This window comes from Mizuhopecten yessoensis, unplaced genomic scaffold, assembly GCF_002113885.1.
Source record: "Mizuhopecten yessoensis strain PY_sf001 unplaced genomic scaffold, ASM211388v2 scaffold2329, whole genome shotgun sequence".
In the NCBI taxonomy this organism is placed as follows: domain Eukaryota; kingdom Metazoa; phylum Mollusca; class Bivalvia; order Pectinida; family Pectinidae; genus Mizuhopecten; species Mizuhopecten yessoensis.
This window is the reverse complement of record NW_018404492.1, coordinates 4,726,254-4,747,063: the sequence shown is the minus strand read 5'-3', so window position 1 is coordinate 4,747,063 and position 20,810 is coordinate 4,726,254. Positions and strand designations below refer to the sequence as shown.

At 36.7% G+C, this 20,810-nt stretch overlaps 1 protein-coding gene across 1 annotated transcript in view; it reads left to right on the top strand.

Moving 5' to 3' along the window:
* The first annotated feature begins 4,080 nt into the window (after positions 1-4,080).
* LOC110445642 (gonadotropin-releasing hormone II receptor-like) overlaps positions 4,081-20,810 on the top strand; it is a 125,710-nt gene continuing 108,980 nt past the window's right edge. The window contains exon 1 of the mRNA XM_021490357.1: positions 4,081-4,612. Within this exon, the coding sequence (XP_021346032.1) occupies positions 4,154-4,612 (459 nt within the window). The 5' untranslated portion in view covers positions 4,081-4,153. The remainder of the gene's footprint in view (positions 4,613-20,810) is intronic.

Genomic DNA, 20,810 nt, shown 5'->3' with positions numbered 1-20,810 from the left:
GAAATGGAGATAATATAAACATACTCCAAATGTTTTAATGGGTGATGCATTGAGTTACCCGATAAGTCGTCTCTTACAACCTATGGTCAATAAGCAGGTGTGTTCTATTGTCAATTACGAATCTGAAAGATTGGCCTATTGCATGACATATCATAAAGCTGCAAAAGCAAAACTTAACAATCAACCAAAGAATACCTTACTCTGCTTTATTAATAATATTAACAATTAAAGTTTTGCAATACGCACCATTCAAATACCATATCAAACAAGACTGTAGAGAGGAGATCGCCTCTCACGACTTTCACACAGAACATACATGTATTTATTTATCTGATGTATTCTGGCTAGACTACCGTGACTTCTATGGAGGCACGGTAGTCTAGTGGTAGGACGCCGGGCTCTTGACCGAAGGGTTGCGGGTTTCAGTCACGCCACGGCACTTGGTTGTATCTTTGAGCAAGACACTTTAATCCGCTTGTTCCAGTCTACTTAGCTGTAAATGAGTACGTGATTGGGTGGTGCTAGAATTGTAGAATGCTAGCTGTGAGCGCCGAAATGGCAGCAGCGGCTGCATGCTCACTAAGGAGTTGAAAAAGATATTGGCTGGTTGCAAAGGCCCTATAACCTCGTATAATAATTTGTGAACCGCTTTGAGACGACCTACGAACTAGGTTGTGATAAAGCGGTATATAAGAACCTCGAATTATTATTATCATTATTAAAGGATCACCCTCTTTCCATTCAATTTTGTTGACAACCATTATTATGACTGTCTGACATATTGATCGAAAGTGCTGATTAAAGACATTTTCGAGACAAATATTACGATATGGCTGATATGAAAACTCTGTTCGATACAATCTAGCGAAAGATTATAAAATATCTTTTAGAAATTGGTCCATACCATGGAATGTTCTGTACGTGTCCCTTCTTTTCGTCAGATCGTATATGTTTTAACCATTGCTGAGCTGGTAAACATCTGGCACGCCTGGGACATGTCCCTCAAATACCTCAGCTGTTCATAGGACGCTTAACTTCAGGAACCAACCCGAATACTACGTAACGTTTATATTTTGGGGTTATCGTAACAACAAACCCCTTCAGCACGCATACATAACACAAAGAGGAACGTACTAAAATGACCTTAGCTGTTAATAGGACGATAAACAAAATAAAACAAAATTGTTCGCCAAGCTGCATGCCATTTCTGGTACTGTCCTGGAGCATCAACTTCAGACCATTTTGTTCAAGTGGTCGGCAAACTGTTACTCAACTGTTACTCGTTTGTCTTAGAAAAGCAGTACAGGAATGTGGATGCGAGCTCTAAGGGTCGTCCACTCTGGTATACAAAACATTCTTTCATGTTTCCTTATCGCTTCACCGTTGAGTTGTGACATGTTGATAGACACTAAGTAATGCACCTCCGTGATATTTTCGTTTGCTAATTCTGAAAGACAAAGTTAAAAACAAATATGGACTATGATCTGAATACAATGTATAGTGGCAAATATAAGTTTAATTTTACATAGTTATTTATTGAAAAACAAAAACATGAGTAAGTCACATATTCATCATCCTAAAAAGATTTTATTTCCAGTGAAATAATATATATTTATATTTTTCAATTATTAAAAATATAATATGGTTTACCACAAAGGTTGAAACGGACTATAGGTATGGACAGAAATAGATAACATGCAGGTCCGCATTGCAACTGCATGCACGGTTTATTGTTGGTTTGTCATTTTCATTAAGGTTTGATTGGAAATGTTGAGATTAAGGTAGGTCACAGTTTTTGTGCATTGAAAATAAAACATATGGCTGCGAATCATTGTATCAGGTCATGTTTCTAAAGGTCAAGGCCTCTTTATATTCATGAATGAAACCAATGACGTTACACTGTATGTAAACAAACGAAACGTTGCTATTGAATTAAAAAATGGGGGGGGGGGGGGGGGGGAAACTTGCCCCGGTCTCTCTATTGATATGTCGGTCTTAATCTCATTAGAGCTTGTGTTATATTGTTATTCCTCGACTAGCCGACTTTAAATGAAGTTTTATCTTATCTCATTCTGAAAGTTGTATTCTGAATTAGTAAATATTAGAGATCAAGGAAGATATGGTCGGGAAACTCGAGCGCGTGAGAGCTTGATGATTATTATCCGGTCATGTGATCAATATTATCCAATCAGACACGCTGTTATAAAGATGATGTATAATAATTAAATATTCCCACGGTTCGCAGTATAGCGGAAATAATTTGTCTCGTGCGGCATTTGGGCTGGTTTTCCGCATGAGCGGTCGCGTGCTGTGACGTACGCGTGTTCCTGGTACAATGGCGATAGTGTGTATGACCATGGTATGTCATTTCTAGTCGCCTCAGCAGAACGTATAGTTCGCTTAAACTTTTCCAACGGCACAGACATTTTTTTTTTGCGCTGTTATGTGCATAACAGGCTTTTTGTTCACGATAATCACAGTTGTATTCGTGTTATTTCGCGTTTTATTTTTTGTCATTAGTTATTCCCGCTTTTGGATACAGGTTTCCGGGGGCTATCTCCGGTTTTTCCTGGGCGTGCAGGTTGATTTCGATGACCGGGGGTTCATAACGAGTGTTTTCGCAGTCAAAATTGGAGATGTACACTTTTTGACGTATATATGGAGCATTGTTTAGCCCGCATTATCATTGGTACATTTTAGTCGTCAATCTCATGTTTTTGAAATGTATATATGTAGTGGTATATAACGTTGTATATTGATCAAACGCCCGCCGCCCTACGTCCATTCGGCGAGCTAGCGGAAAATAGTACATTTGTGTTGGTGTGATTTTTTTAAGTAGCTAGCCGAGTGGAGTGAGACCGTTTATTATCCACCGTTTGCATGTATAAAAAAAGAAAGAAAGTCTGTGCCTCTGGTAGGATACGTACGTCCGACTGTATTAAATAATTTAGATAGTGTATGTCTGTGTACAATAAGAGAGCAAACTTTATCATATTAAATGCAGTGAACCAACACCATGAAACTAGTTTCAGATGAACATTCACAGACAACGACGCGCGAAATTGAAGGTTAAATATTCTGGGTATAAAACAGATGTGGACTGACCAGCTAAATCGCTAAGTAATGGTATCGCAAAATAAGCCGCTGAGTGGAGTTAGATAGCCTGCGATGAGAACCAATTTGACACTCAGCAAAGATTTTTTAATGTTAAGGGTATTTGTATGTTTGTTTTATACAACACCTTTTTTCGAATCGCATAAGGACGTCTTCAGTCTCAGCGATCATATTACAATAGAACAGACGACTGGACAGCGTATGGCGAAAATCAATGATACAAAAGATAAAGGTCCGAATTTGAGTGCCATTATGGTAGTTTGCCAAATATATTTGTATCAATAACATAACAATATGATGAAATTACCGCTGTGGACGCGTCGACCGCCCCAAGATAGCGGGGAGACGTTGACTTCTTTCGGCTATGACCAAGAATTCTGTGAGTGGTGAGAACTGCTGAATAGTGGGGATTAGCATCGATCAGGCCCCCCAATGATACAGCGACTGACACAGCTCGCCGTAGAGAGCGGTAATACCGGCTTTCTCAGTACGTACTATACCTAGGAGCCATCAATAGCAACGTGCCTACTGCGCATGTCGTCGTATCGAAGAGGTGTTTTTTTCTTTCTTTTGGAACAGTGTGAGCTGACAGTTTCATTAGTGATTCAGATAGGATAAAATGTAAATGACGGTGAGCCTAGGCATCTGAACTTATCACGGAGAGATTGATCTGAACCGTATCAGACATGATTAGTATAATTGCCAGCCCAAGTTCTCGGTGATGCCGTTAATAGGATGAATGACATAGAGCCGTCCGGAACTATTTACATTTGACTTATGTATCAAGTGAACTTTAAAATAGTGATGTAATTTTACATATTTGAAGATTGGAAAGATTGTATTTGATAACATGTGATTATTTTCGGAATTTTCAAGCAGATCGATGATGGACTATCAGGATAGTATCTTTTCAACATTCCATAATAAAAGTTCGGATAACTTTCAGGAGTTTCCGGTGATGACGTCACAGGTGACCACCCCTATCGCGTGTGTACCCTTGGGGTCTGAAAATGTAACAGAATACCCGGGAAACTTGACCATGTGTAAGCCCGTCCCTGTGGCAGGGCTCCCCCATGATATGACTTTCAATGACAACAGTGTGGTGGCGGTGGCTGCCTACACCTGTCTGTTTGTGGTAGCCGCATGTGGTAACCTTACGGTATTCATCACATTGTTTAGGAACAGACACGTAAAATCCCGAGTCAACCTGTTCATTTTACACCTGTCCATTGCCGATCTCATTGTTACCTTCATCATGTTACCTATGGAGATATCGTGGCACATCACCGTGGCATGGACCGCTGGAGACTTGACCTGTAGGATTCTCATGTTTTTTCGTGCGTTCGGACTTTACCTTTCTTCCTTTATCCTTGTGACTATAAGCCTGGACCGTTATTTCGCTATTTTGCATCCGTTAAGTTTAAATGATGCCGATAAACGAGGGAAAATAATGCTGACTTTAGCCTGGAGTTTTAGCCTCGTCGCGAGCATTCCACAGGTAAGAATCTGGCGCTCCCATATTCACCTATACACTGGAACATGCAACATGCAAAACCCCCACCTGGACATTAAGTCCATTGATTTTTAAAATAAATTTCAAAAAGAACATACTGTTCTTGTACATCTGAAAATAGCCTCTTTACTCATATTCTGAAGGGAAAATAAACTATGCTACACATTATAACCACATTGTTTATCTAGGGCTTGGGCACATATTATTGCTAGGGATTGGTCCTTTGTACTCATTTGCTGACACCTGGAAATATCTTTCAATTAAACTAAGTCGGTAAACAGTGTTCGTGGATTTCTTCATTAGCCTAATGTTGCCGTAACTCCTCTATATATGATATGAAACATATGTCTACTGATGCAAACTATTCGTATAAATCGTTTGAAATGATCAGAAATGATAAATATGTTCTTTAGAGCGAAACATTCAAAGATAAGAGTAATTGTATCCAAAATACCTCTGTTTATTTCGACAATGATTAATATACTAGGAGGTGTCTACAAATGTACATTTACATGATAACTATAATATATAAAGCTCTAAATAATTCACCTCACGTGCTCACGTGAGCCAGGTCTGTAACACCGACTTTAGATGTTGAGATAGAAAATATAACAAGAAGTTAATGAACCATTTAAAAGGCGGCTTGTGGTTCTGGAACCGAATTAAGAGAATGGGATTCTTAGTAGATAAGAAATGTGTTTTATATTTCTGTTATCAAAGCAATAAACTCGAGTTACAACTAGTAAAAGCGGAAGTTTGATCAGCGTCAAATAAACTATCTGTTGTTGTACGAAGGGTTCTCTCTAAATAACTGGGAGATTGTAATTATTTTATCAAGTGTAAAAGATAAACGTGAGGATAGAAGTTAAAACTCTTTGTTTTCTTAAGTGTGCTTGTTCATATCAAGTATGCATGCAGCTCCAGTAAGCACAGGCGCCGCCAATCCTTATCTGAAGCTTTGATGATGTACGTACAAAATCGGTCGAGTAATGCTTACTACATATTTTTTTCATTACTTATTGGTTCGATATGTTTTGCAAGATTGGTCGCTATTGGCGCTAAAACCTTTACATTGCATGTAAGAAAACTACTAGAAATTCTAGATCTCAACAAAATGCAATCAGTCGGATTATTACCAAACCATAATGTACCAATACGGTATTTGATTAATGATGAACAGGTTTAGAAAAAAATAAACTCGTTGAATGTCTATCTTAAATGCTTCCTGAATGTAAAAAGTACATCATTGAAATGTATAGTATATCGCGAGAGGTTTGCATTAGTCGGCTAGAAATGTGTTTGTTTTGGGTACATTAAAGGTTATATAAGGACAGTTTCGCCACTAAAAGGTCACTAACACGTGCATCTTATTGTAAAGTCATAGGTAAGACACGGTAGTATGTCACTCCAACCGGCACATTACACATAACATCAGTTAACCCATCCTTAGAACCCCGTAGATTAAGATGTGCATGCACGTGTGTTTTCGATGGGCCGTAAAACAACATGCACGCGAAAAAATCCCTTAGGAACAATATCCTCCAGTTTGTTAGTTATTGCACTCTTAACGGCCAAACAACACATATTACATCATTAGAGCTTATACAATGTAGAGAAACGAAACCATGGAAAGGAAAGTCGATCACAAACAAGTTGATTACTTACCGAAGTGCTTGGTTTTCACAGGTACACTGTAACAATATACATTTTTCGGTTTTGACAGATACGACCATAAGTTCGGTTTTCAAAGGTTACATCACAGTGTTCGTTGTTTGACACGTAACATCAGTGTTCGGTTTTTGACACGTAACATCACACAATTGCAAGTTTTCTATTTTGACATGTTTCATTGCACAGTGTTCGGTTTTAACACTTAATATCACACGTTCAGTTTTGACAGGTTACATTTAAATCAAACATGTTCAGTTTTGACAGGTTACATCGCACATTGTTTAGTTTTGACAGATTACATAGCACAGTGTTCAGATTTGACGGGAAAGAATCAAAATAGTAGGTGACGGTAACAATACATCACAGTGTTCGGTTTTGACATGTTACAGTACATGACACATTGTTCGGTTAGGACAGGTTACAATAAATCACAATGTCCGGTTTTGACAGGTTACAGTACATGACACACTGTTCCGTGTTGACAGGTTACATTACATCACAATGTCCGGTTTTGACATGTTACAGTACATGCCACATTGTTTGGTTAGGACAGGTTACAATACATCACAATGTCCGGTTTTGACAGGTTACAGTACATGACACACTGTTCGCTGTTGACAGGATACATTACATGACACATTGTTCGGTTTTGACAGGTTACAATACATCACAATGTCCGGTTTTGACAGGTTACAGTACATGACACACTGTTCGGTGTTGACAGGTTACATGACATCACAATGTCCGGTTTTGACAGGTTACAGTATATGGCACACTGTTCGCTGTTGACAGGTTACATTACATCACAATGTCCGGTTTTGACAGGTTACAGTACATGACACACTGTTCGGTGTTGACAGGTTACATGACATCACAATGTCCGGTTTTGACGGGTTACAGTACATGACACACTGTTCGCTGTTGACAGGTTACATTACATGACACATTGTTCGGTTTTGACAGGTTACAGTGCGTCACAATGCTTGGTTTTGACAAGTGCTCAAATGAGATTTTTTACTTTTAATATTAACTAATCAACAATAATTATAAGGCATATATCATCGCTCTATCTACAAAAATATCAATTTGATAACGAATCAGGTTAACTTCACTTAGTTAAGTTACAAGCAGTCTTACCAGAAAAACACTGATTTTATAAATACAACTGATCAAACACTAACAAATGGAATATTACCAAAAAATAGTATGTTAATCATTCAAACAGCAAGCTATCTACTAGCGACCTGTTCAACGAGACTTGCCTCATCTGCGCTTCATTATTAAATTAGCTATACCTTATTAAACAAAACCGCCAATATACCCCCGTCGGCCCGAGACAATGACGTAAGGCTAAATAACAAGCAGTTATTTATAGAATTTCAGAGACAAACAAACGGGGAATCGGATTAAGATTCGAGTTATAAACCGAACTTATGTATAAAACTGCACATGAATGATTGTCATTTTGAAATAATTTATTAAGGTTTCGCGTTTCAATGCTTAGACTACCTGTCCATATTGAGCAAATTTCAAATTTAGAGTTAAATACATTTATCTCGGAAGCACATCATTCTTTGTACAATCTGGTAAAACACAACCACCTATGTTTCATGTATACTTCTCTCTAGAAGTGATGTCTGTATATTTTTCATTTCAGAACATTCATTGTTCAGATCTTAGATACAAAGGAATTGGGAACCAGGCAAAGCCTATGAGCGCCCTCTCCTTACAGTTATTAACAGTTTACACACATCATATTGAATTGAAGTAATGATAAAACATATATATTATGTACATGAATATTGATATTTGCATGTCATTTTTTTTGTTTTTTTTGGTAATGGTTGTACAAAAACTAGATTTTACAAAAAATGGCAATTGAAATTATGCTGGTGGACAGCACATAGTACAATTATGTACTGGTATCATTCCATACAGCAAAGTCATGAGATAAACAAGTAAGTGTAATCTAGTTAAAGCGTCTTGTATCTTCAACGAATCTCTTAACCATCTCCAAGATACTTATGTTCATATTGATATCGAGTCTCTGACATCCATAAAGAAAAGTCTGAGTATTTAATGGAATAATGTCATTAAAAGCAGAAATGGAGTTCAGGAGAATTTGCCTTTGATTAGTATACAGAGTACAATGGAAGAAGAAGTGATCACAATCCTCAGCAGGAGAACTACCTAAGCAGGCAGGGGTATCAATTAGGTGAGATTCAAATAGATCTGAAATCAGGTTACTGGCACAGTTTCTAAGTTGACATAAGGTAATATTAAATTTTCGATCACCATTGTATTTAAAAATATAAGTACATTGGGGTTGAGAATCCATTTCATCTGAGTGTATAAAAAAAATCTCTTTTTTTAGATCCAATGGATGTCATTGGGGGATACAGGCAAATTGGATTATTCCATTCAGACATCAGTTTCGGGAAAAACTAGCATTTTATAACTGAGTTCTTGGTATAGGAACATCAAAAATTCTATTGTGGCGAAGATGATAATTTAATTGTCAGTATTATCATTAATGTACGGTTGAATTATATCATAGACATGAGAGGGACATTTCCTATTATATATTTTATAAAAAGTAATATTTTGATGCAAATGTCTTCTTCTATTAAGTGTTATAAAACCAGATTCTCTATATAAGATAGCATGACTTGTTCCACGTCTTAACCCTAAGATAATACGTGCTGCTTCTAGTTGGATAGACTCCAAGACACTGCATTCATTCTGCGTGCAGTTTGCCCATATAATATTTGCATATTCCAGAATTGGACGTATAAATGTGATATATATAGTTTCGAGTGATTTTCTATCAATTTTGTATTTCAACATTCTAAGTATATTAATTCTTTTATAAGCTTTTTCGTATATATAGTTTATGTGGTTAGACCAATTAGCCTTGCTGTTGAAAAACAAACCTAGGTGTTTATGATCTGAAACATTAATAATTAACGATTCATCAAAATATAGGTTAGGATGTAGTGTCTCAGAGTCAACCCGCCTCGAGAGGAGCAGGGCTACAGTTTTATCTGGATTAAAGATAATTCCCCATTTTCTAGCCCAGATTGAAATTTTCCTTAGATCATCATTTAATATATTAGCACATTCTTGCCCCTCAATGAAACCATATAAGGAGGTATCATCAGCAAATAGTTTGAAGTTTGAGGCCAATTCATCACCAATATCATTAATATATAGTAAAAACAAAAAAAGGACCAAGGACTGAACCTTGGGGTATCCCTGCCTGTAATGTTTTCCAATTAGACTTATACCCATCTATGACCACTCTTTGTTGCCTATCATGAAGGTATGATGTAAACCATTCTAACATATTATTACATATACCATAATTTTTTAGTTTATAAATTAGACCGTCATGCCAAACTCTGTGCTAATATCACAGAAAATCATTCTGGCTTGTTTGCCTTTGTCTAAATGTTTTACAATTTCATCGTATATCATTAATAGCTGATACACTGTGGAATCCTTAGGTAAAAAGCCTGACTGATTCTTAGAAATAATGTTATATCTTGAGAGGTGATTGAACATATACTTAAAAACATTTTTTTCAAATAGCTTGCTAAATATAGGGGTAACAGATATTGGTCTATAGTTGGATGGATCACTTTTATCATCCTTGCCCTTATAAATTTGGGTAACATGAGCATTTTTCCATCTATTTGGTAGCTTTCCGGTAGAAATAGATTTGTTGAATAAGAGATTGGCCCTTTTATGAATTTTGGAGGGATACTATCAGGGCCTGAAGGTTTATTAGTATTGAGTAGATCGAGCGGATCAAGAATGTCCTGTTCGGTTATGTCTATTGTTGAAAAGTTATGTCGGGGTCGGGGGGCAGTCAGGAGGTAAATCGTCAGCATTCTTTTCAGTTACGGAAATCGAAATGAAATAATCGTTAAAAGATTCCGCCTTATCTATGGGGTAGATTTTCAGTTCGCCGTTGATAATCAAAAGAGAGTCATTTTCGTTTTTGTTTTTGAGATTCATAACCGATTTTGCAATACGCCACCATTTTCCGGGGGGTATGGTTTTATTAATTAAAGAAGATTGAAGTTGAGATAAATATTTTTCTTTAGCTTCCCGGACTAAGGATATAACTTCATTCCGAATATATCTAAATTTTGCCCAAGAAGATGGAGTATTATGTAGCTTAGCTTTGGAATGCTGGCGATTTCTTTTGTCTAATTTTGAGTCTGATACCATTAGTCATCCAAATTTTATCATTAGGTCTTATAGTTACTGTTTTATGGTGCACGAATAGGTCGATAGCAGTTAGGATTTTATCAGTTAAAAGAGAGTTCATATTTTCAATATCACCTTGTAATAAAAGATTCCAGTCAATGGACTTAAGATACTCATTTGCCCCGTCAAAGTCAGTGTTATTGAAGTATAATAGAGTCTTTTTATATGCATGCCTCTTTAAAGTTTTAAATTTCAGATCAGCGCTAATTGGACAGTGATCACTACAAGAGGGAGGATGTACTATTGTATTTTTAATAAAGTTAACGTTGTTTGTTAGTATAGTGTCAAGTGATGTTGAGGTCTGGGAAGTAATCCTGGTAGGTTCAGTAACAGTGTTTTCTAACCCATATTTCAACAAAATTCTATGTAGATGTGAATTTGGATTTACATGTTTGTTTGTTTGTTTGTTTGATTTTGTTTAACGTCCTATTAACAGCTAAGGTCATTTAAGGACGGCCTCCCCTGTGTGCAAGATGCACGCGTGTAGTGTATGTGTGTGTATTTTGGGAGGCTGCGATATGTTCGTGTTCGTCTCCTTGTGATAGCGCGGAACTGATGCCGACTTTATAGTGCTACCTCACCGAGACATACTGCCGAAGACACCCAGCAGGACGCCCCACCCGGTCACATTATACTGACAACGGGCGAACCAGTCGTCCCACTCCTAATTTGCTGAGCGTTAAGCAGGAGTAGAAACTACCATTTTTAAAGACTTTGGTATGTCTCGGCCAGGGGACAGAACCCAAAGCCTTCCTCACAGGGGCGAACGCTGATTTAGATGTAACATGTCTTGATTTATATCACCTACCAAGACTACTTCCATTTGCAGATCAATGATATTATTTAGGTTAATATCTAGCCTGTCCCAGTAGCCAACGAGAGAGTTAGGGGGTCTATATATACAGCCAAGAAAAAAAGGTTTATTATGGGTAGTTACTTCAGTCCATATTAATTCAAGGTCAGGTCTACGTTTAATATTAATATTATGTTTAGTATTAATCAGAACTCAACCACCATAATTATCTCTATCCTTTCTAAAAATATTACCAAAGTTTTCCTAAGATACATCACTATCAGGAATTGAATTATCAAGATGAGTTTCAGAGACGCACAGTATATCGTATTCGGAAAATTCAGCATCAAGAATATGAGTTTTGTTCCTTAACGAACAAATATTGATATGACAAATAAAAATAAAATCTAGATGGATGTGGGAGTTGGGTGGACCGGGTTTCGCGTGAATATCAACGCATATGGATAATATTAATAATAAAATAAAAATATAGTGCAAATTCAGAGAGAATAGATTCAGAGAGACACTAACGATACATAGACATTTATAAAGTAGTGAGTCATTCCCTGCCGGTACAGCATCAAGATAGTTTGTTGTTTTATCCATTGTCAAAAAGGAAACGAATATGTAGAAAATACATCCTGGTAGAGTAAGAGCAGAGAATAATACAGATAGGTTTTAAGGAAGATACATGGGATATAACATTATTTAAGTTTTGTAAACAAGATTGACATGTATAACTGTTTATATTCTGAAAACACAATTTGCCTTGGCGAAGTAAACACATTGACAAATGAGAACAAAAAACAATATAAAAATAGATGATAGACATAAACATTATTTACATTAACCTTTAGGATCCATATAAAACATGACTGTGATACAAAAATGAAATGTAAGAAAAAACAGTTATATAAATATCGAGTGACCCGCCTCACTGACCCCATACCGTATGCTGATTACTCGATAGACGTGACGTTACCTGTTGAGAGTAGAACCATCCTACATAACATCGCATCCATTTTCACGAACTCAGGGGTCAGTGACACGGATCAGCCGGTATCCTTCCAATTTACGCATTTGATCGGATGGTACAGATAATTAATATTACGAATCAAGTGTGAAGCTACCGATCATTAAATTATACATTTTCTGTAATGAATTATTATGATACATTTTATTAACTAGCGCATATGACAATAAGACACCGAAAATTAAGAGTGCAATAATGTTATTAGGAACAATTTATAATAGGGATAGATAATATACTATCGTTCTTCATGTTCAATAGACAGCAATGCATGCCCAAATTTAAACGTGGCATTAATAAGTTATTTACATACCCTGCGTGTAAATATAAGGTTGTGAATATGATACTACCCTGCGGTATGTATTTGACTGTAAGGATACCTGACCGCATAAACGCATCTGTAAGAAACATATACATACATACATAAATTAATACATACATATATACATACATAAGCATTGTGAATAGATTATTACAGGTACCAAGCTAATACATCAAGTACTTTGGTGGCAAACCCTAAACATATGCAATATTACTTTAAGCAGATATCAGGCAGTTTATGTACAAAATACATCTTGTATATAGTATCTCTTTTATTATAAAGAGACACAGGTTAACCATTAGTGCACCCCTGAACCTATCGACACTGATACGAGTTCACGGGTACACCTATGGCACATCAATGGTTGCTTACTTTTATACAGTAACATCTGTTAGTATACCTTTTCGACATTCGAGTATTTAGTGAAGTAAAAGGTACCCATGACCCAATACCTACGTGTACCATATCAAACAATGGACCTTATAGACATGTAGGAAGTAAATTATATTGTTATAGCAGAGAGCAGGCATTTTACTCATTATTTCTCGTCATAAATAAATTGATATGAGATGTATGGTTATACCAGTCATGCCATCTAATGGTAAGTACACTATATGGAATATAAACATTCAGTGATACACACGGATTGTTATTGATTATATGTGATGGGAATTAAATTCAATTATCAAAGGTATGTGGCGTAACCTATTAATGTGTAAGAAAGCAAATGGGCATAACATGAACATATCACGTTCTTTATGACAAAATCAAGTTCATTATTATTTGCAGTTTTGCCTGTTTACATAATTAGACGACGGTGATATACTGGATGAGGTGATCTGGAAATTATATAGGCAAATTGCAGTAAAACAGACAAACAGGGTTTCGGATAACATTTGTTATAATCACATTTGATTGTCATTTTTTTATTGTGGATATTTATAAAAACAAAGACCACTAATTGAACGATTATGTATAATGATACAAATTGTACTATCATTGTGGTGTTTGTTTTATCTATATTGTACATGTTTTACCTAATATAACATATTCGATTGCTTACAAACTTATATCAGAATTATATATAATTAACAACAACACACATTACTTAAAGTGTTCATCATTGTCCAGTAGATGTGTTACCGGACTGTGTAGAAGCTGCCTGACGATGTCCACTTTTATTACCCGGGGTGCAGGAGTGGGCTGTTGCAGGTATTGGGGTTCCATGACTGGAGGGATGGACTGATTTAGTGGATATCTCGGGTGTAACTTTGCGTGGTTTAGATGGCGGGTCGGGGTAGTTGGCAAGCTCTGACAGTCTTGTTACAGAAGATTTGCCACCAGATCTGTTTCGCACAATGATTTTGCCATCTTGGGTCCATTTCCCAGAAAAAGTTCCGATAGATCTCAGGTATCTAGCTTTAGCATACACAGCTGCTCGTTGTTTTGTGAGAGCTTCGTTTAAGTAGAAGGGAGGCTTGGAGGATGTCTGTATATGTATTAGCTATGGCAGTAAATGTTCTATTTATTTTCTACATGTGCAGTCTATTTCTCTACCAGCATTTCGGGTCCTCGGACGAAATAAATACACTCGTTCCTTGATAATTTGAAACAGGGAAAGTAACATCAGTTCGAATAAGAAACTTATTTTTTTAAATATGCATTTCACTCATGAACTTTCGTGTCCTACTATATAGTCTAGACATTTGAACATGTTACAATTTACCTGATTTTCCACCTGTATCCTGATACATGATCAAGTTGGAGTAAAAATGACACAGATGACCAGTATTTCATTCTAAAATAACAACATTCGTTTCTTTATTAAATGCTTCTGAACATTGTATATGTTCTCTGTAGATACATGTATGTTATCATAGTTTCAAGCTAGTCGGTACAAGTATCACAAAAATATTAATAATATCTTCCTCTACATTGAGGGTGTAACAGAGATATATCCAACCCGAGGGATGATGTTTTTTGGTTGTCTAACCCGAGGCTCTGCCAAGGGTTAGACAAGCAAAAAAATCACCCCGAGGGTTGGAGATTTCTCTGTTACACCCTCAAGGTAGGGGGTGATTATTTTCCTCCCATCCTATTATTTCAGTCACAGCTCCACCGACAGTAGTCTGCCATTTTTGTAAACAAAAACACATGTGGGGTATGCATATCGTCATTCACTTTTAATGAAGTCACAATTACCGATGACGCATTTAAATGACGTCACAATCGAACACGTGATAATCGGCACGAGGCTATCTCCCCCTAGGGGGTGACAAACTGAACTGATCTTTTCCGGCTAAAACGGGACACAAAAATGTGAAGGTTGGGAGAAAACATATTTCATCCATGCAATAAAGTAGTAAAACACCATTAATTTGACGTTTGTTCCAGCGTTGTCAACCTAATCACTCCTTGTTAGTCGATTGTGAGAATAAGGTGACACGGTTTCTCGTCTTTTGAATCGTGTCCATGTGGTTTTACATCAGACTTGTTTGCTATCTGTGGACGCCTTCTCATCTGGCTCAAGATGTCACGTTGATGAAAACACCTACACATTGAGCAGTATTTCCCTGTAAAACTTCCTCTAAAACACACGTTCAATGATAATTTACAGGGTACAATTTTCGAAATGATCAAAATTTGGTGTTTAAAACACGTTTTGGGCTAATGACTGTGCATCACTTTAAGCCTGCCTGTTTTGGTATTCTCGTGAACCTGTAATGAATACGAGAGCTGTTGTTGTAGATATGATCGTTATTTTAGTATTCAGATGTTTTGATAACTTTGATTATTGCATAGGAACCTGTTAATTTCTACTTATCCTCATGAATTGAAGATGTAGCTGTACTACTTTCATGACGACTTTCATTTCAAACTTTGCCTTCGGAGCGCCTTGATTTTTGTAAGGGTTAATGATGCCTTTTCTTTTGTTTATGTGCCTCCAATGTCCCAGTTCCTGCCTTATGTATCGTCTAAATTTCAAATCTTGTAAAAAAAAAAATGCAGTACATGCAATTGTCTTTTGCAATGTTGTACATATAATGTCGCCGACACTACTGAGTAATCACACATGTGTCAGACATTCAAGACAAACTGGTTTCTGTGAACAGTTGGATTTAATAAATACGCATATGTCGATGTATCTAAAATCTAGTCATGGTATGCATATGTTTTGGTTCGTCTCAGTTTCCCTGCAAGTTTCCAACAGAGGATGGATTGCTGTGTTTTCGAGAATACTGTTCAGTGTTTATTGCGTTGCTGCTTCAATAATGACATGGACTGTCATTAACGTTGTTATAAAAGATGTGATCAGATCAATTAGTTGCAATATTCTGAAAGGAATGTCACAAGCCTAACAAGCTCAAAGCAATAACAGTGGACCAGTGTCGCCAAATCGACGCGTCAAGTAAGATGAAAGTGCCAATTATGTTTCCATTCGATCTTTTACATCAACCTTAATCAGTTCACGTTTTAACCATTCTTACGCTTCAAACAACTGCCTGGATACGAAAATCCGTCTTGTACAACGGATAATGTTTTTTTAGTGTGTGTAGATAGAAACATGTCATTTGCAATTTTAAGATTCTACGATATGTGTTTATTTAACTCGTTGTGTTTCGAGGCAATACTACTTTCAACGCACGTTATCATGTGATGCATTTTATGAAAAAGGGTTATGCTCAGTATTTCATGACTTCAACCTTTGTGAAGAACTTTTGGTAAAGTAGATGATGAAAACAACTTTGTGAGAACGATCGACATCAGTATTGTCAGTTGCTGATGACTCGCCTTTGTGGAGGAAATCGACGTCTTTCGAATGACGTTATTACATTGGGGGGATTCACATCTGTCTATGAGAAGATTTACCTTTGTGAAGAGGGTTCCCGTCTGTCTTTGATGGCGCTTACCTATGTGGAGAAGGTATTCAATGACATTTGCTTTTGTTTCGGGAGATTCACGTCTGTCTGATAATGCTCATGTGTTTTGAGAAGGTTTACTTTGTTTTAAATGATGTTAATGTGTCAACCATCTATAAGGTCATGTGTACCAATGTGTTTATATCATCGTTAAGAACGTGGAGACTAGTGACCGCCACATGTAGGTATGCAGAATATAGAATGTGATAAGCTTTAGAAGAGGACAATAAATTCCTAAGAATTGGTTTGATTGTCTGTCACCCATTAAGCCAATGCAATCACTGTGTGTTTCCCATTTACAAGCGAATTGCGTTCAAATTCCAACTTCGCCTTTTTACAGTGTACGAACATGCTAACAAGCGTACAAAATATCATTGAAATAGGATAATGAAGCACCTAGCTATGGTATAGAAACGAAAAATGGACTGACGGACAGACAAGGTGACAATGATGGGCCATCCGCAGTTTCCAAGTGCGGGGCCGTAGTTACATTTGTATATTTTGATGGGTTGTCTGATTACTGTAAACAATGTGTACTCAGTCATGATTCATCAAATTTTTAACATTAATTGCATAGAGCTTGAAACTGTTGTAACACCGTTTAAGTCAAAGTGGTAATTATACTGTCCTGCTTTGTCATACTTAAGTTTGTTTTGCAGTCTCGCAGTCAAGGAACGATCGAAGGTGAAGAAGGCATCAATACGAAATAAAGTGTTTACAAAAATTGCAAAAATGGTATTTACATATTCAAGTAGTTTTATATATATGTTGAAATTATTTTGATCGATTTGCGTTCCCATGCCTTATTGTATTTTACCAGTTCTCATTCATTTAAATTTATCAAAATATCTCAAATGATCTATCAAAGTCATATCAGAACGCATTTTCCAATGTGTAGTTACGGTTTCTGACAATGGCACGGAAATCCTAAATAACATGACGGCATTACACACTTAGTGTCATTTGATAAAAATGTCCAAGCAAAACTCCTTATGTTGTTTTCCCATCCTGCCGTTTGAAGAACAGTTAGTTATTTCATATTTTGGAATATCTTAATGTGCCAAATCATGACCTGCTAATATAAATGTTAAATAATTGTGAAAATTGCGTTTGTAGATAATGCTCACATAAGGTTCTGAGGATGCTTGTGATTTTCGTCGAATTAGAGACGTATTCTTTGCTATTTGACATTTGTGTTTACATGTAACTAGGTGGTGTAGAAACATAAGGGAAATATGGTTTGGTTTAATCGGATTGAATAATTAGAATTAATGCAATTATTTATGTTATTTATCTCATCCTTTTAAAGGTAAATTACGTTCAAAAAGTTTGTATGTGTACTCAAGGCAGTGTCACAAATGATACCGGTATCCCGTATATTTGCAGGTGATAAAATTTGATTAAGCCCCTCATTGTTTAAAACTCAAATTAATGCCATACATTACACTTAGGATATAGTTAAAAAGACGCCAAATGCACATGCGAGTTAAATTAATTATTTCATTTTCGGGGTGAAATGCTAAACGCCAGAAGTTTAATGGTAGCACATAATTGTTTCCATTCTATTATCCTGTTTATATGAAATTACACAATTTATATTATCCTTTTTATAAGCCATCACGGATGTCCTGAAATTCCGGTTGACTTACTGCTACTAAAACGTTATCCGTTATAGCTGACAAGGATATTGTTGAAGATAGAAGTGTAAGACACAACCAGTTTCTAGAGTACGTTTCATACGAGAGATCATAGACCACCATCGAGAGACTTGTTTTCTCTGGTGTAATATTCTCAAGCATTAAACCAACTTTACCTAGACACACATGTTGATCAAGTCGAATAATTGTAGATTGTAGATGGTTACTTTATTTGAATCATAGCGATTCCCATTAGGTGTTTAATGAACCACTTCTGTCTTTTGGAATTTGGTTTTAAACTGACACCTGCAAGCTACACGCATATATTGCCCAACGATGAAATAAACTACCGCCTGGTAATGAAGTGCTTTCTGTCTTATGGAACTCCAATCTCATGGTGATAAAGTAGTTCTCGACCAGTCGAAAAATTCCTCAACCAGACAGAATGCATGTATATAAAATTTGATGTAATACCCAGTGGTGCCGTAAATGAATCATAGACAGGACAAATAACACAAATGTGTGACACAACATCTCGAACATCTATTTACGAGGCAATTGCACTCAAAATGGGCGAATGGAAGTTGTTTGCCATCTGTGGACGCCTTCTCATCTGGCTCAAGATGTCACGTTGATGAAAACACCTGCACATTGAGCAGTATTCCCCTGTAAAACTTCCTCTAAAACACACGTTCAATAATAATTTACAGGGTACAATTTTCGAAATGATCAAAATTTGGTGTTTAAAACACGTTTTGGACTAATGACTGCGCATCACATTAAGCCTGCCTGTTTTGGTATTCTCGTGAACCTGTAATGAATACGAGAGCTGTTGTTGTAGATATGATCATTATTTTAGTATTCAGATGTTTTGATAACTTTGATTATTGCATAGGAACCTGTTAATTTCTACTAATCCTCATGAATTGAAGATGTAGCTGTACTACTTTCATGACGACTTTCATTTCAAACTTTGCCTTCGGAGCGTCTTGATTTTTGTAAGGGTTAATGATGCCTTTTCTTTTGTTTATGTGCCTCCAATGTCCCAGTTCCTGCCTTTTGTATCGTCTAAATTTCAAATCTTGTAAAAAAAAAAATGCAGTACACGTAATTGTCTTTTGTAATGTTGTACATATAATGTCGTCGACACTACTGAGTAATCACACATGTGTCAAGACATTCAAGACAAACTGGTTTCTGTGAACAATTGGATTTAATAAATACGCATATGTCGATGTATCTATAATCTAGTCATGGTATGCATATGTTTTAGTTCGTCTCAGTTTCCCTGCAAGTTTCCAACAGAGGATGAATTGCTGTGTTTTCGAGAATACTGTTCAGTGTTTATTGCGTTGCAGCTTCAATAATGACATGGACTGTCATTAACGTTGTTAAAAAAGATGTGATCAGAATTTTGGAATCTGGTTTTGAACTGACACCTGCAAGCTACACGCATATATTGCTCAACGATGAAATAAACTACCGCCTGGGAATGAAGTGCTTTCTGTCTTATGGAACTCCAATCTCATGGTGATAATGTAGTTCTCGACCAGTCAAAAAGTTCCTCAACCAGACAGAATGCATGTATATAAAATTTGATGTAATACCCAGTGGTGCCGTAAATGAATCCCAGACAGGACAAATAACACAAATGTGTGACACAACATCTCGAACATCTATTTACGAGGCAATTGCACTCAAAATGGGCGAATGGAAGTTTGAGTTTATTCTGAAGCCATTTACGTAAGTTTTTGCTAAATCTAATACTGCATGCGATGTGTTCAGCCTATTGGGTTTCTCTACATACATTTGATGGCCTCCAGGTGCTTGCGATGACTGATGTCTTTAAGATCTGCTTTGTATTTGTTTGCTCTTCACCCGTACCTATTTGTAACCGCACAAAATTGGAAAGTTGTTAGTTAGGTATTCCTCAACAAGAGCATAAAGAGATGGAATTTAAATAGTTGTGTTGGTGATGTACGTACTACATTGTACATACAGGCCTTTTGTATGCATTACATAATTGTCATTGCAATTATTTTACACAGGACACATCCAATATCCCACTATGCAGTCTTGCAATTAAAAAGGAGTGTTGCGTGACCGATGTTACGTACCCCTGGTAAAATATATATCTGGAAATACTATTATTCCCTTCCCTTTTTAGGTCACCTGAGCTTTAGCTCAAGTGACCTATTGCTATCCGTTTTCGTCCGTCGTCGGCCGTCGTCCGTCGTCCGCCACGGCCGCCATTTTGAAAACCTATTTCAAACATAAAGTCAAGTTTTGCTTGACCGATTGGACTGAAAATTGGTAGGAATGATCGCCTCTTGGTCCTGACAAATTTTTGTTATTTTTCGGGTCGAACAGAAATCCAATATGGCCGCCACGGGCGCCATTTTGAAAACCTATTTCAAACATAAAGTCAAGTTTTGCTTGACCGATTGAACTGAAAATTGGTAGGAATGATCGCCTCATGGTCCTGACAAAGTGTTGTTATTTTTCGGGTCGATCAGAAATCCAATATGGCCGCCA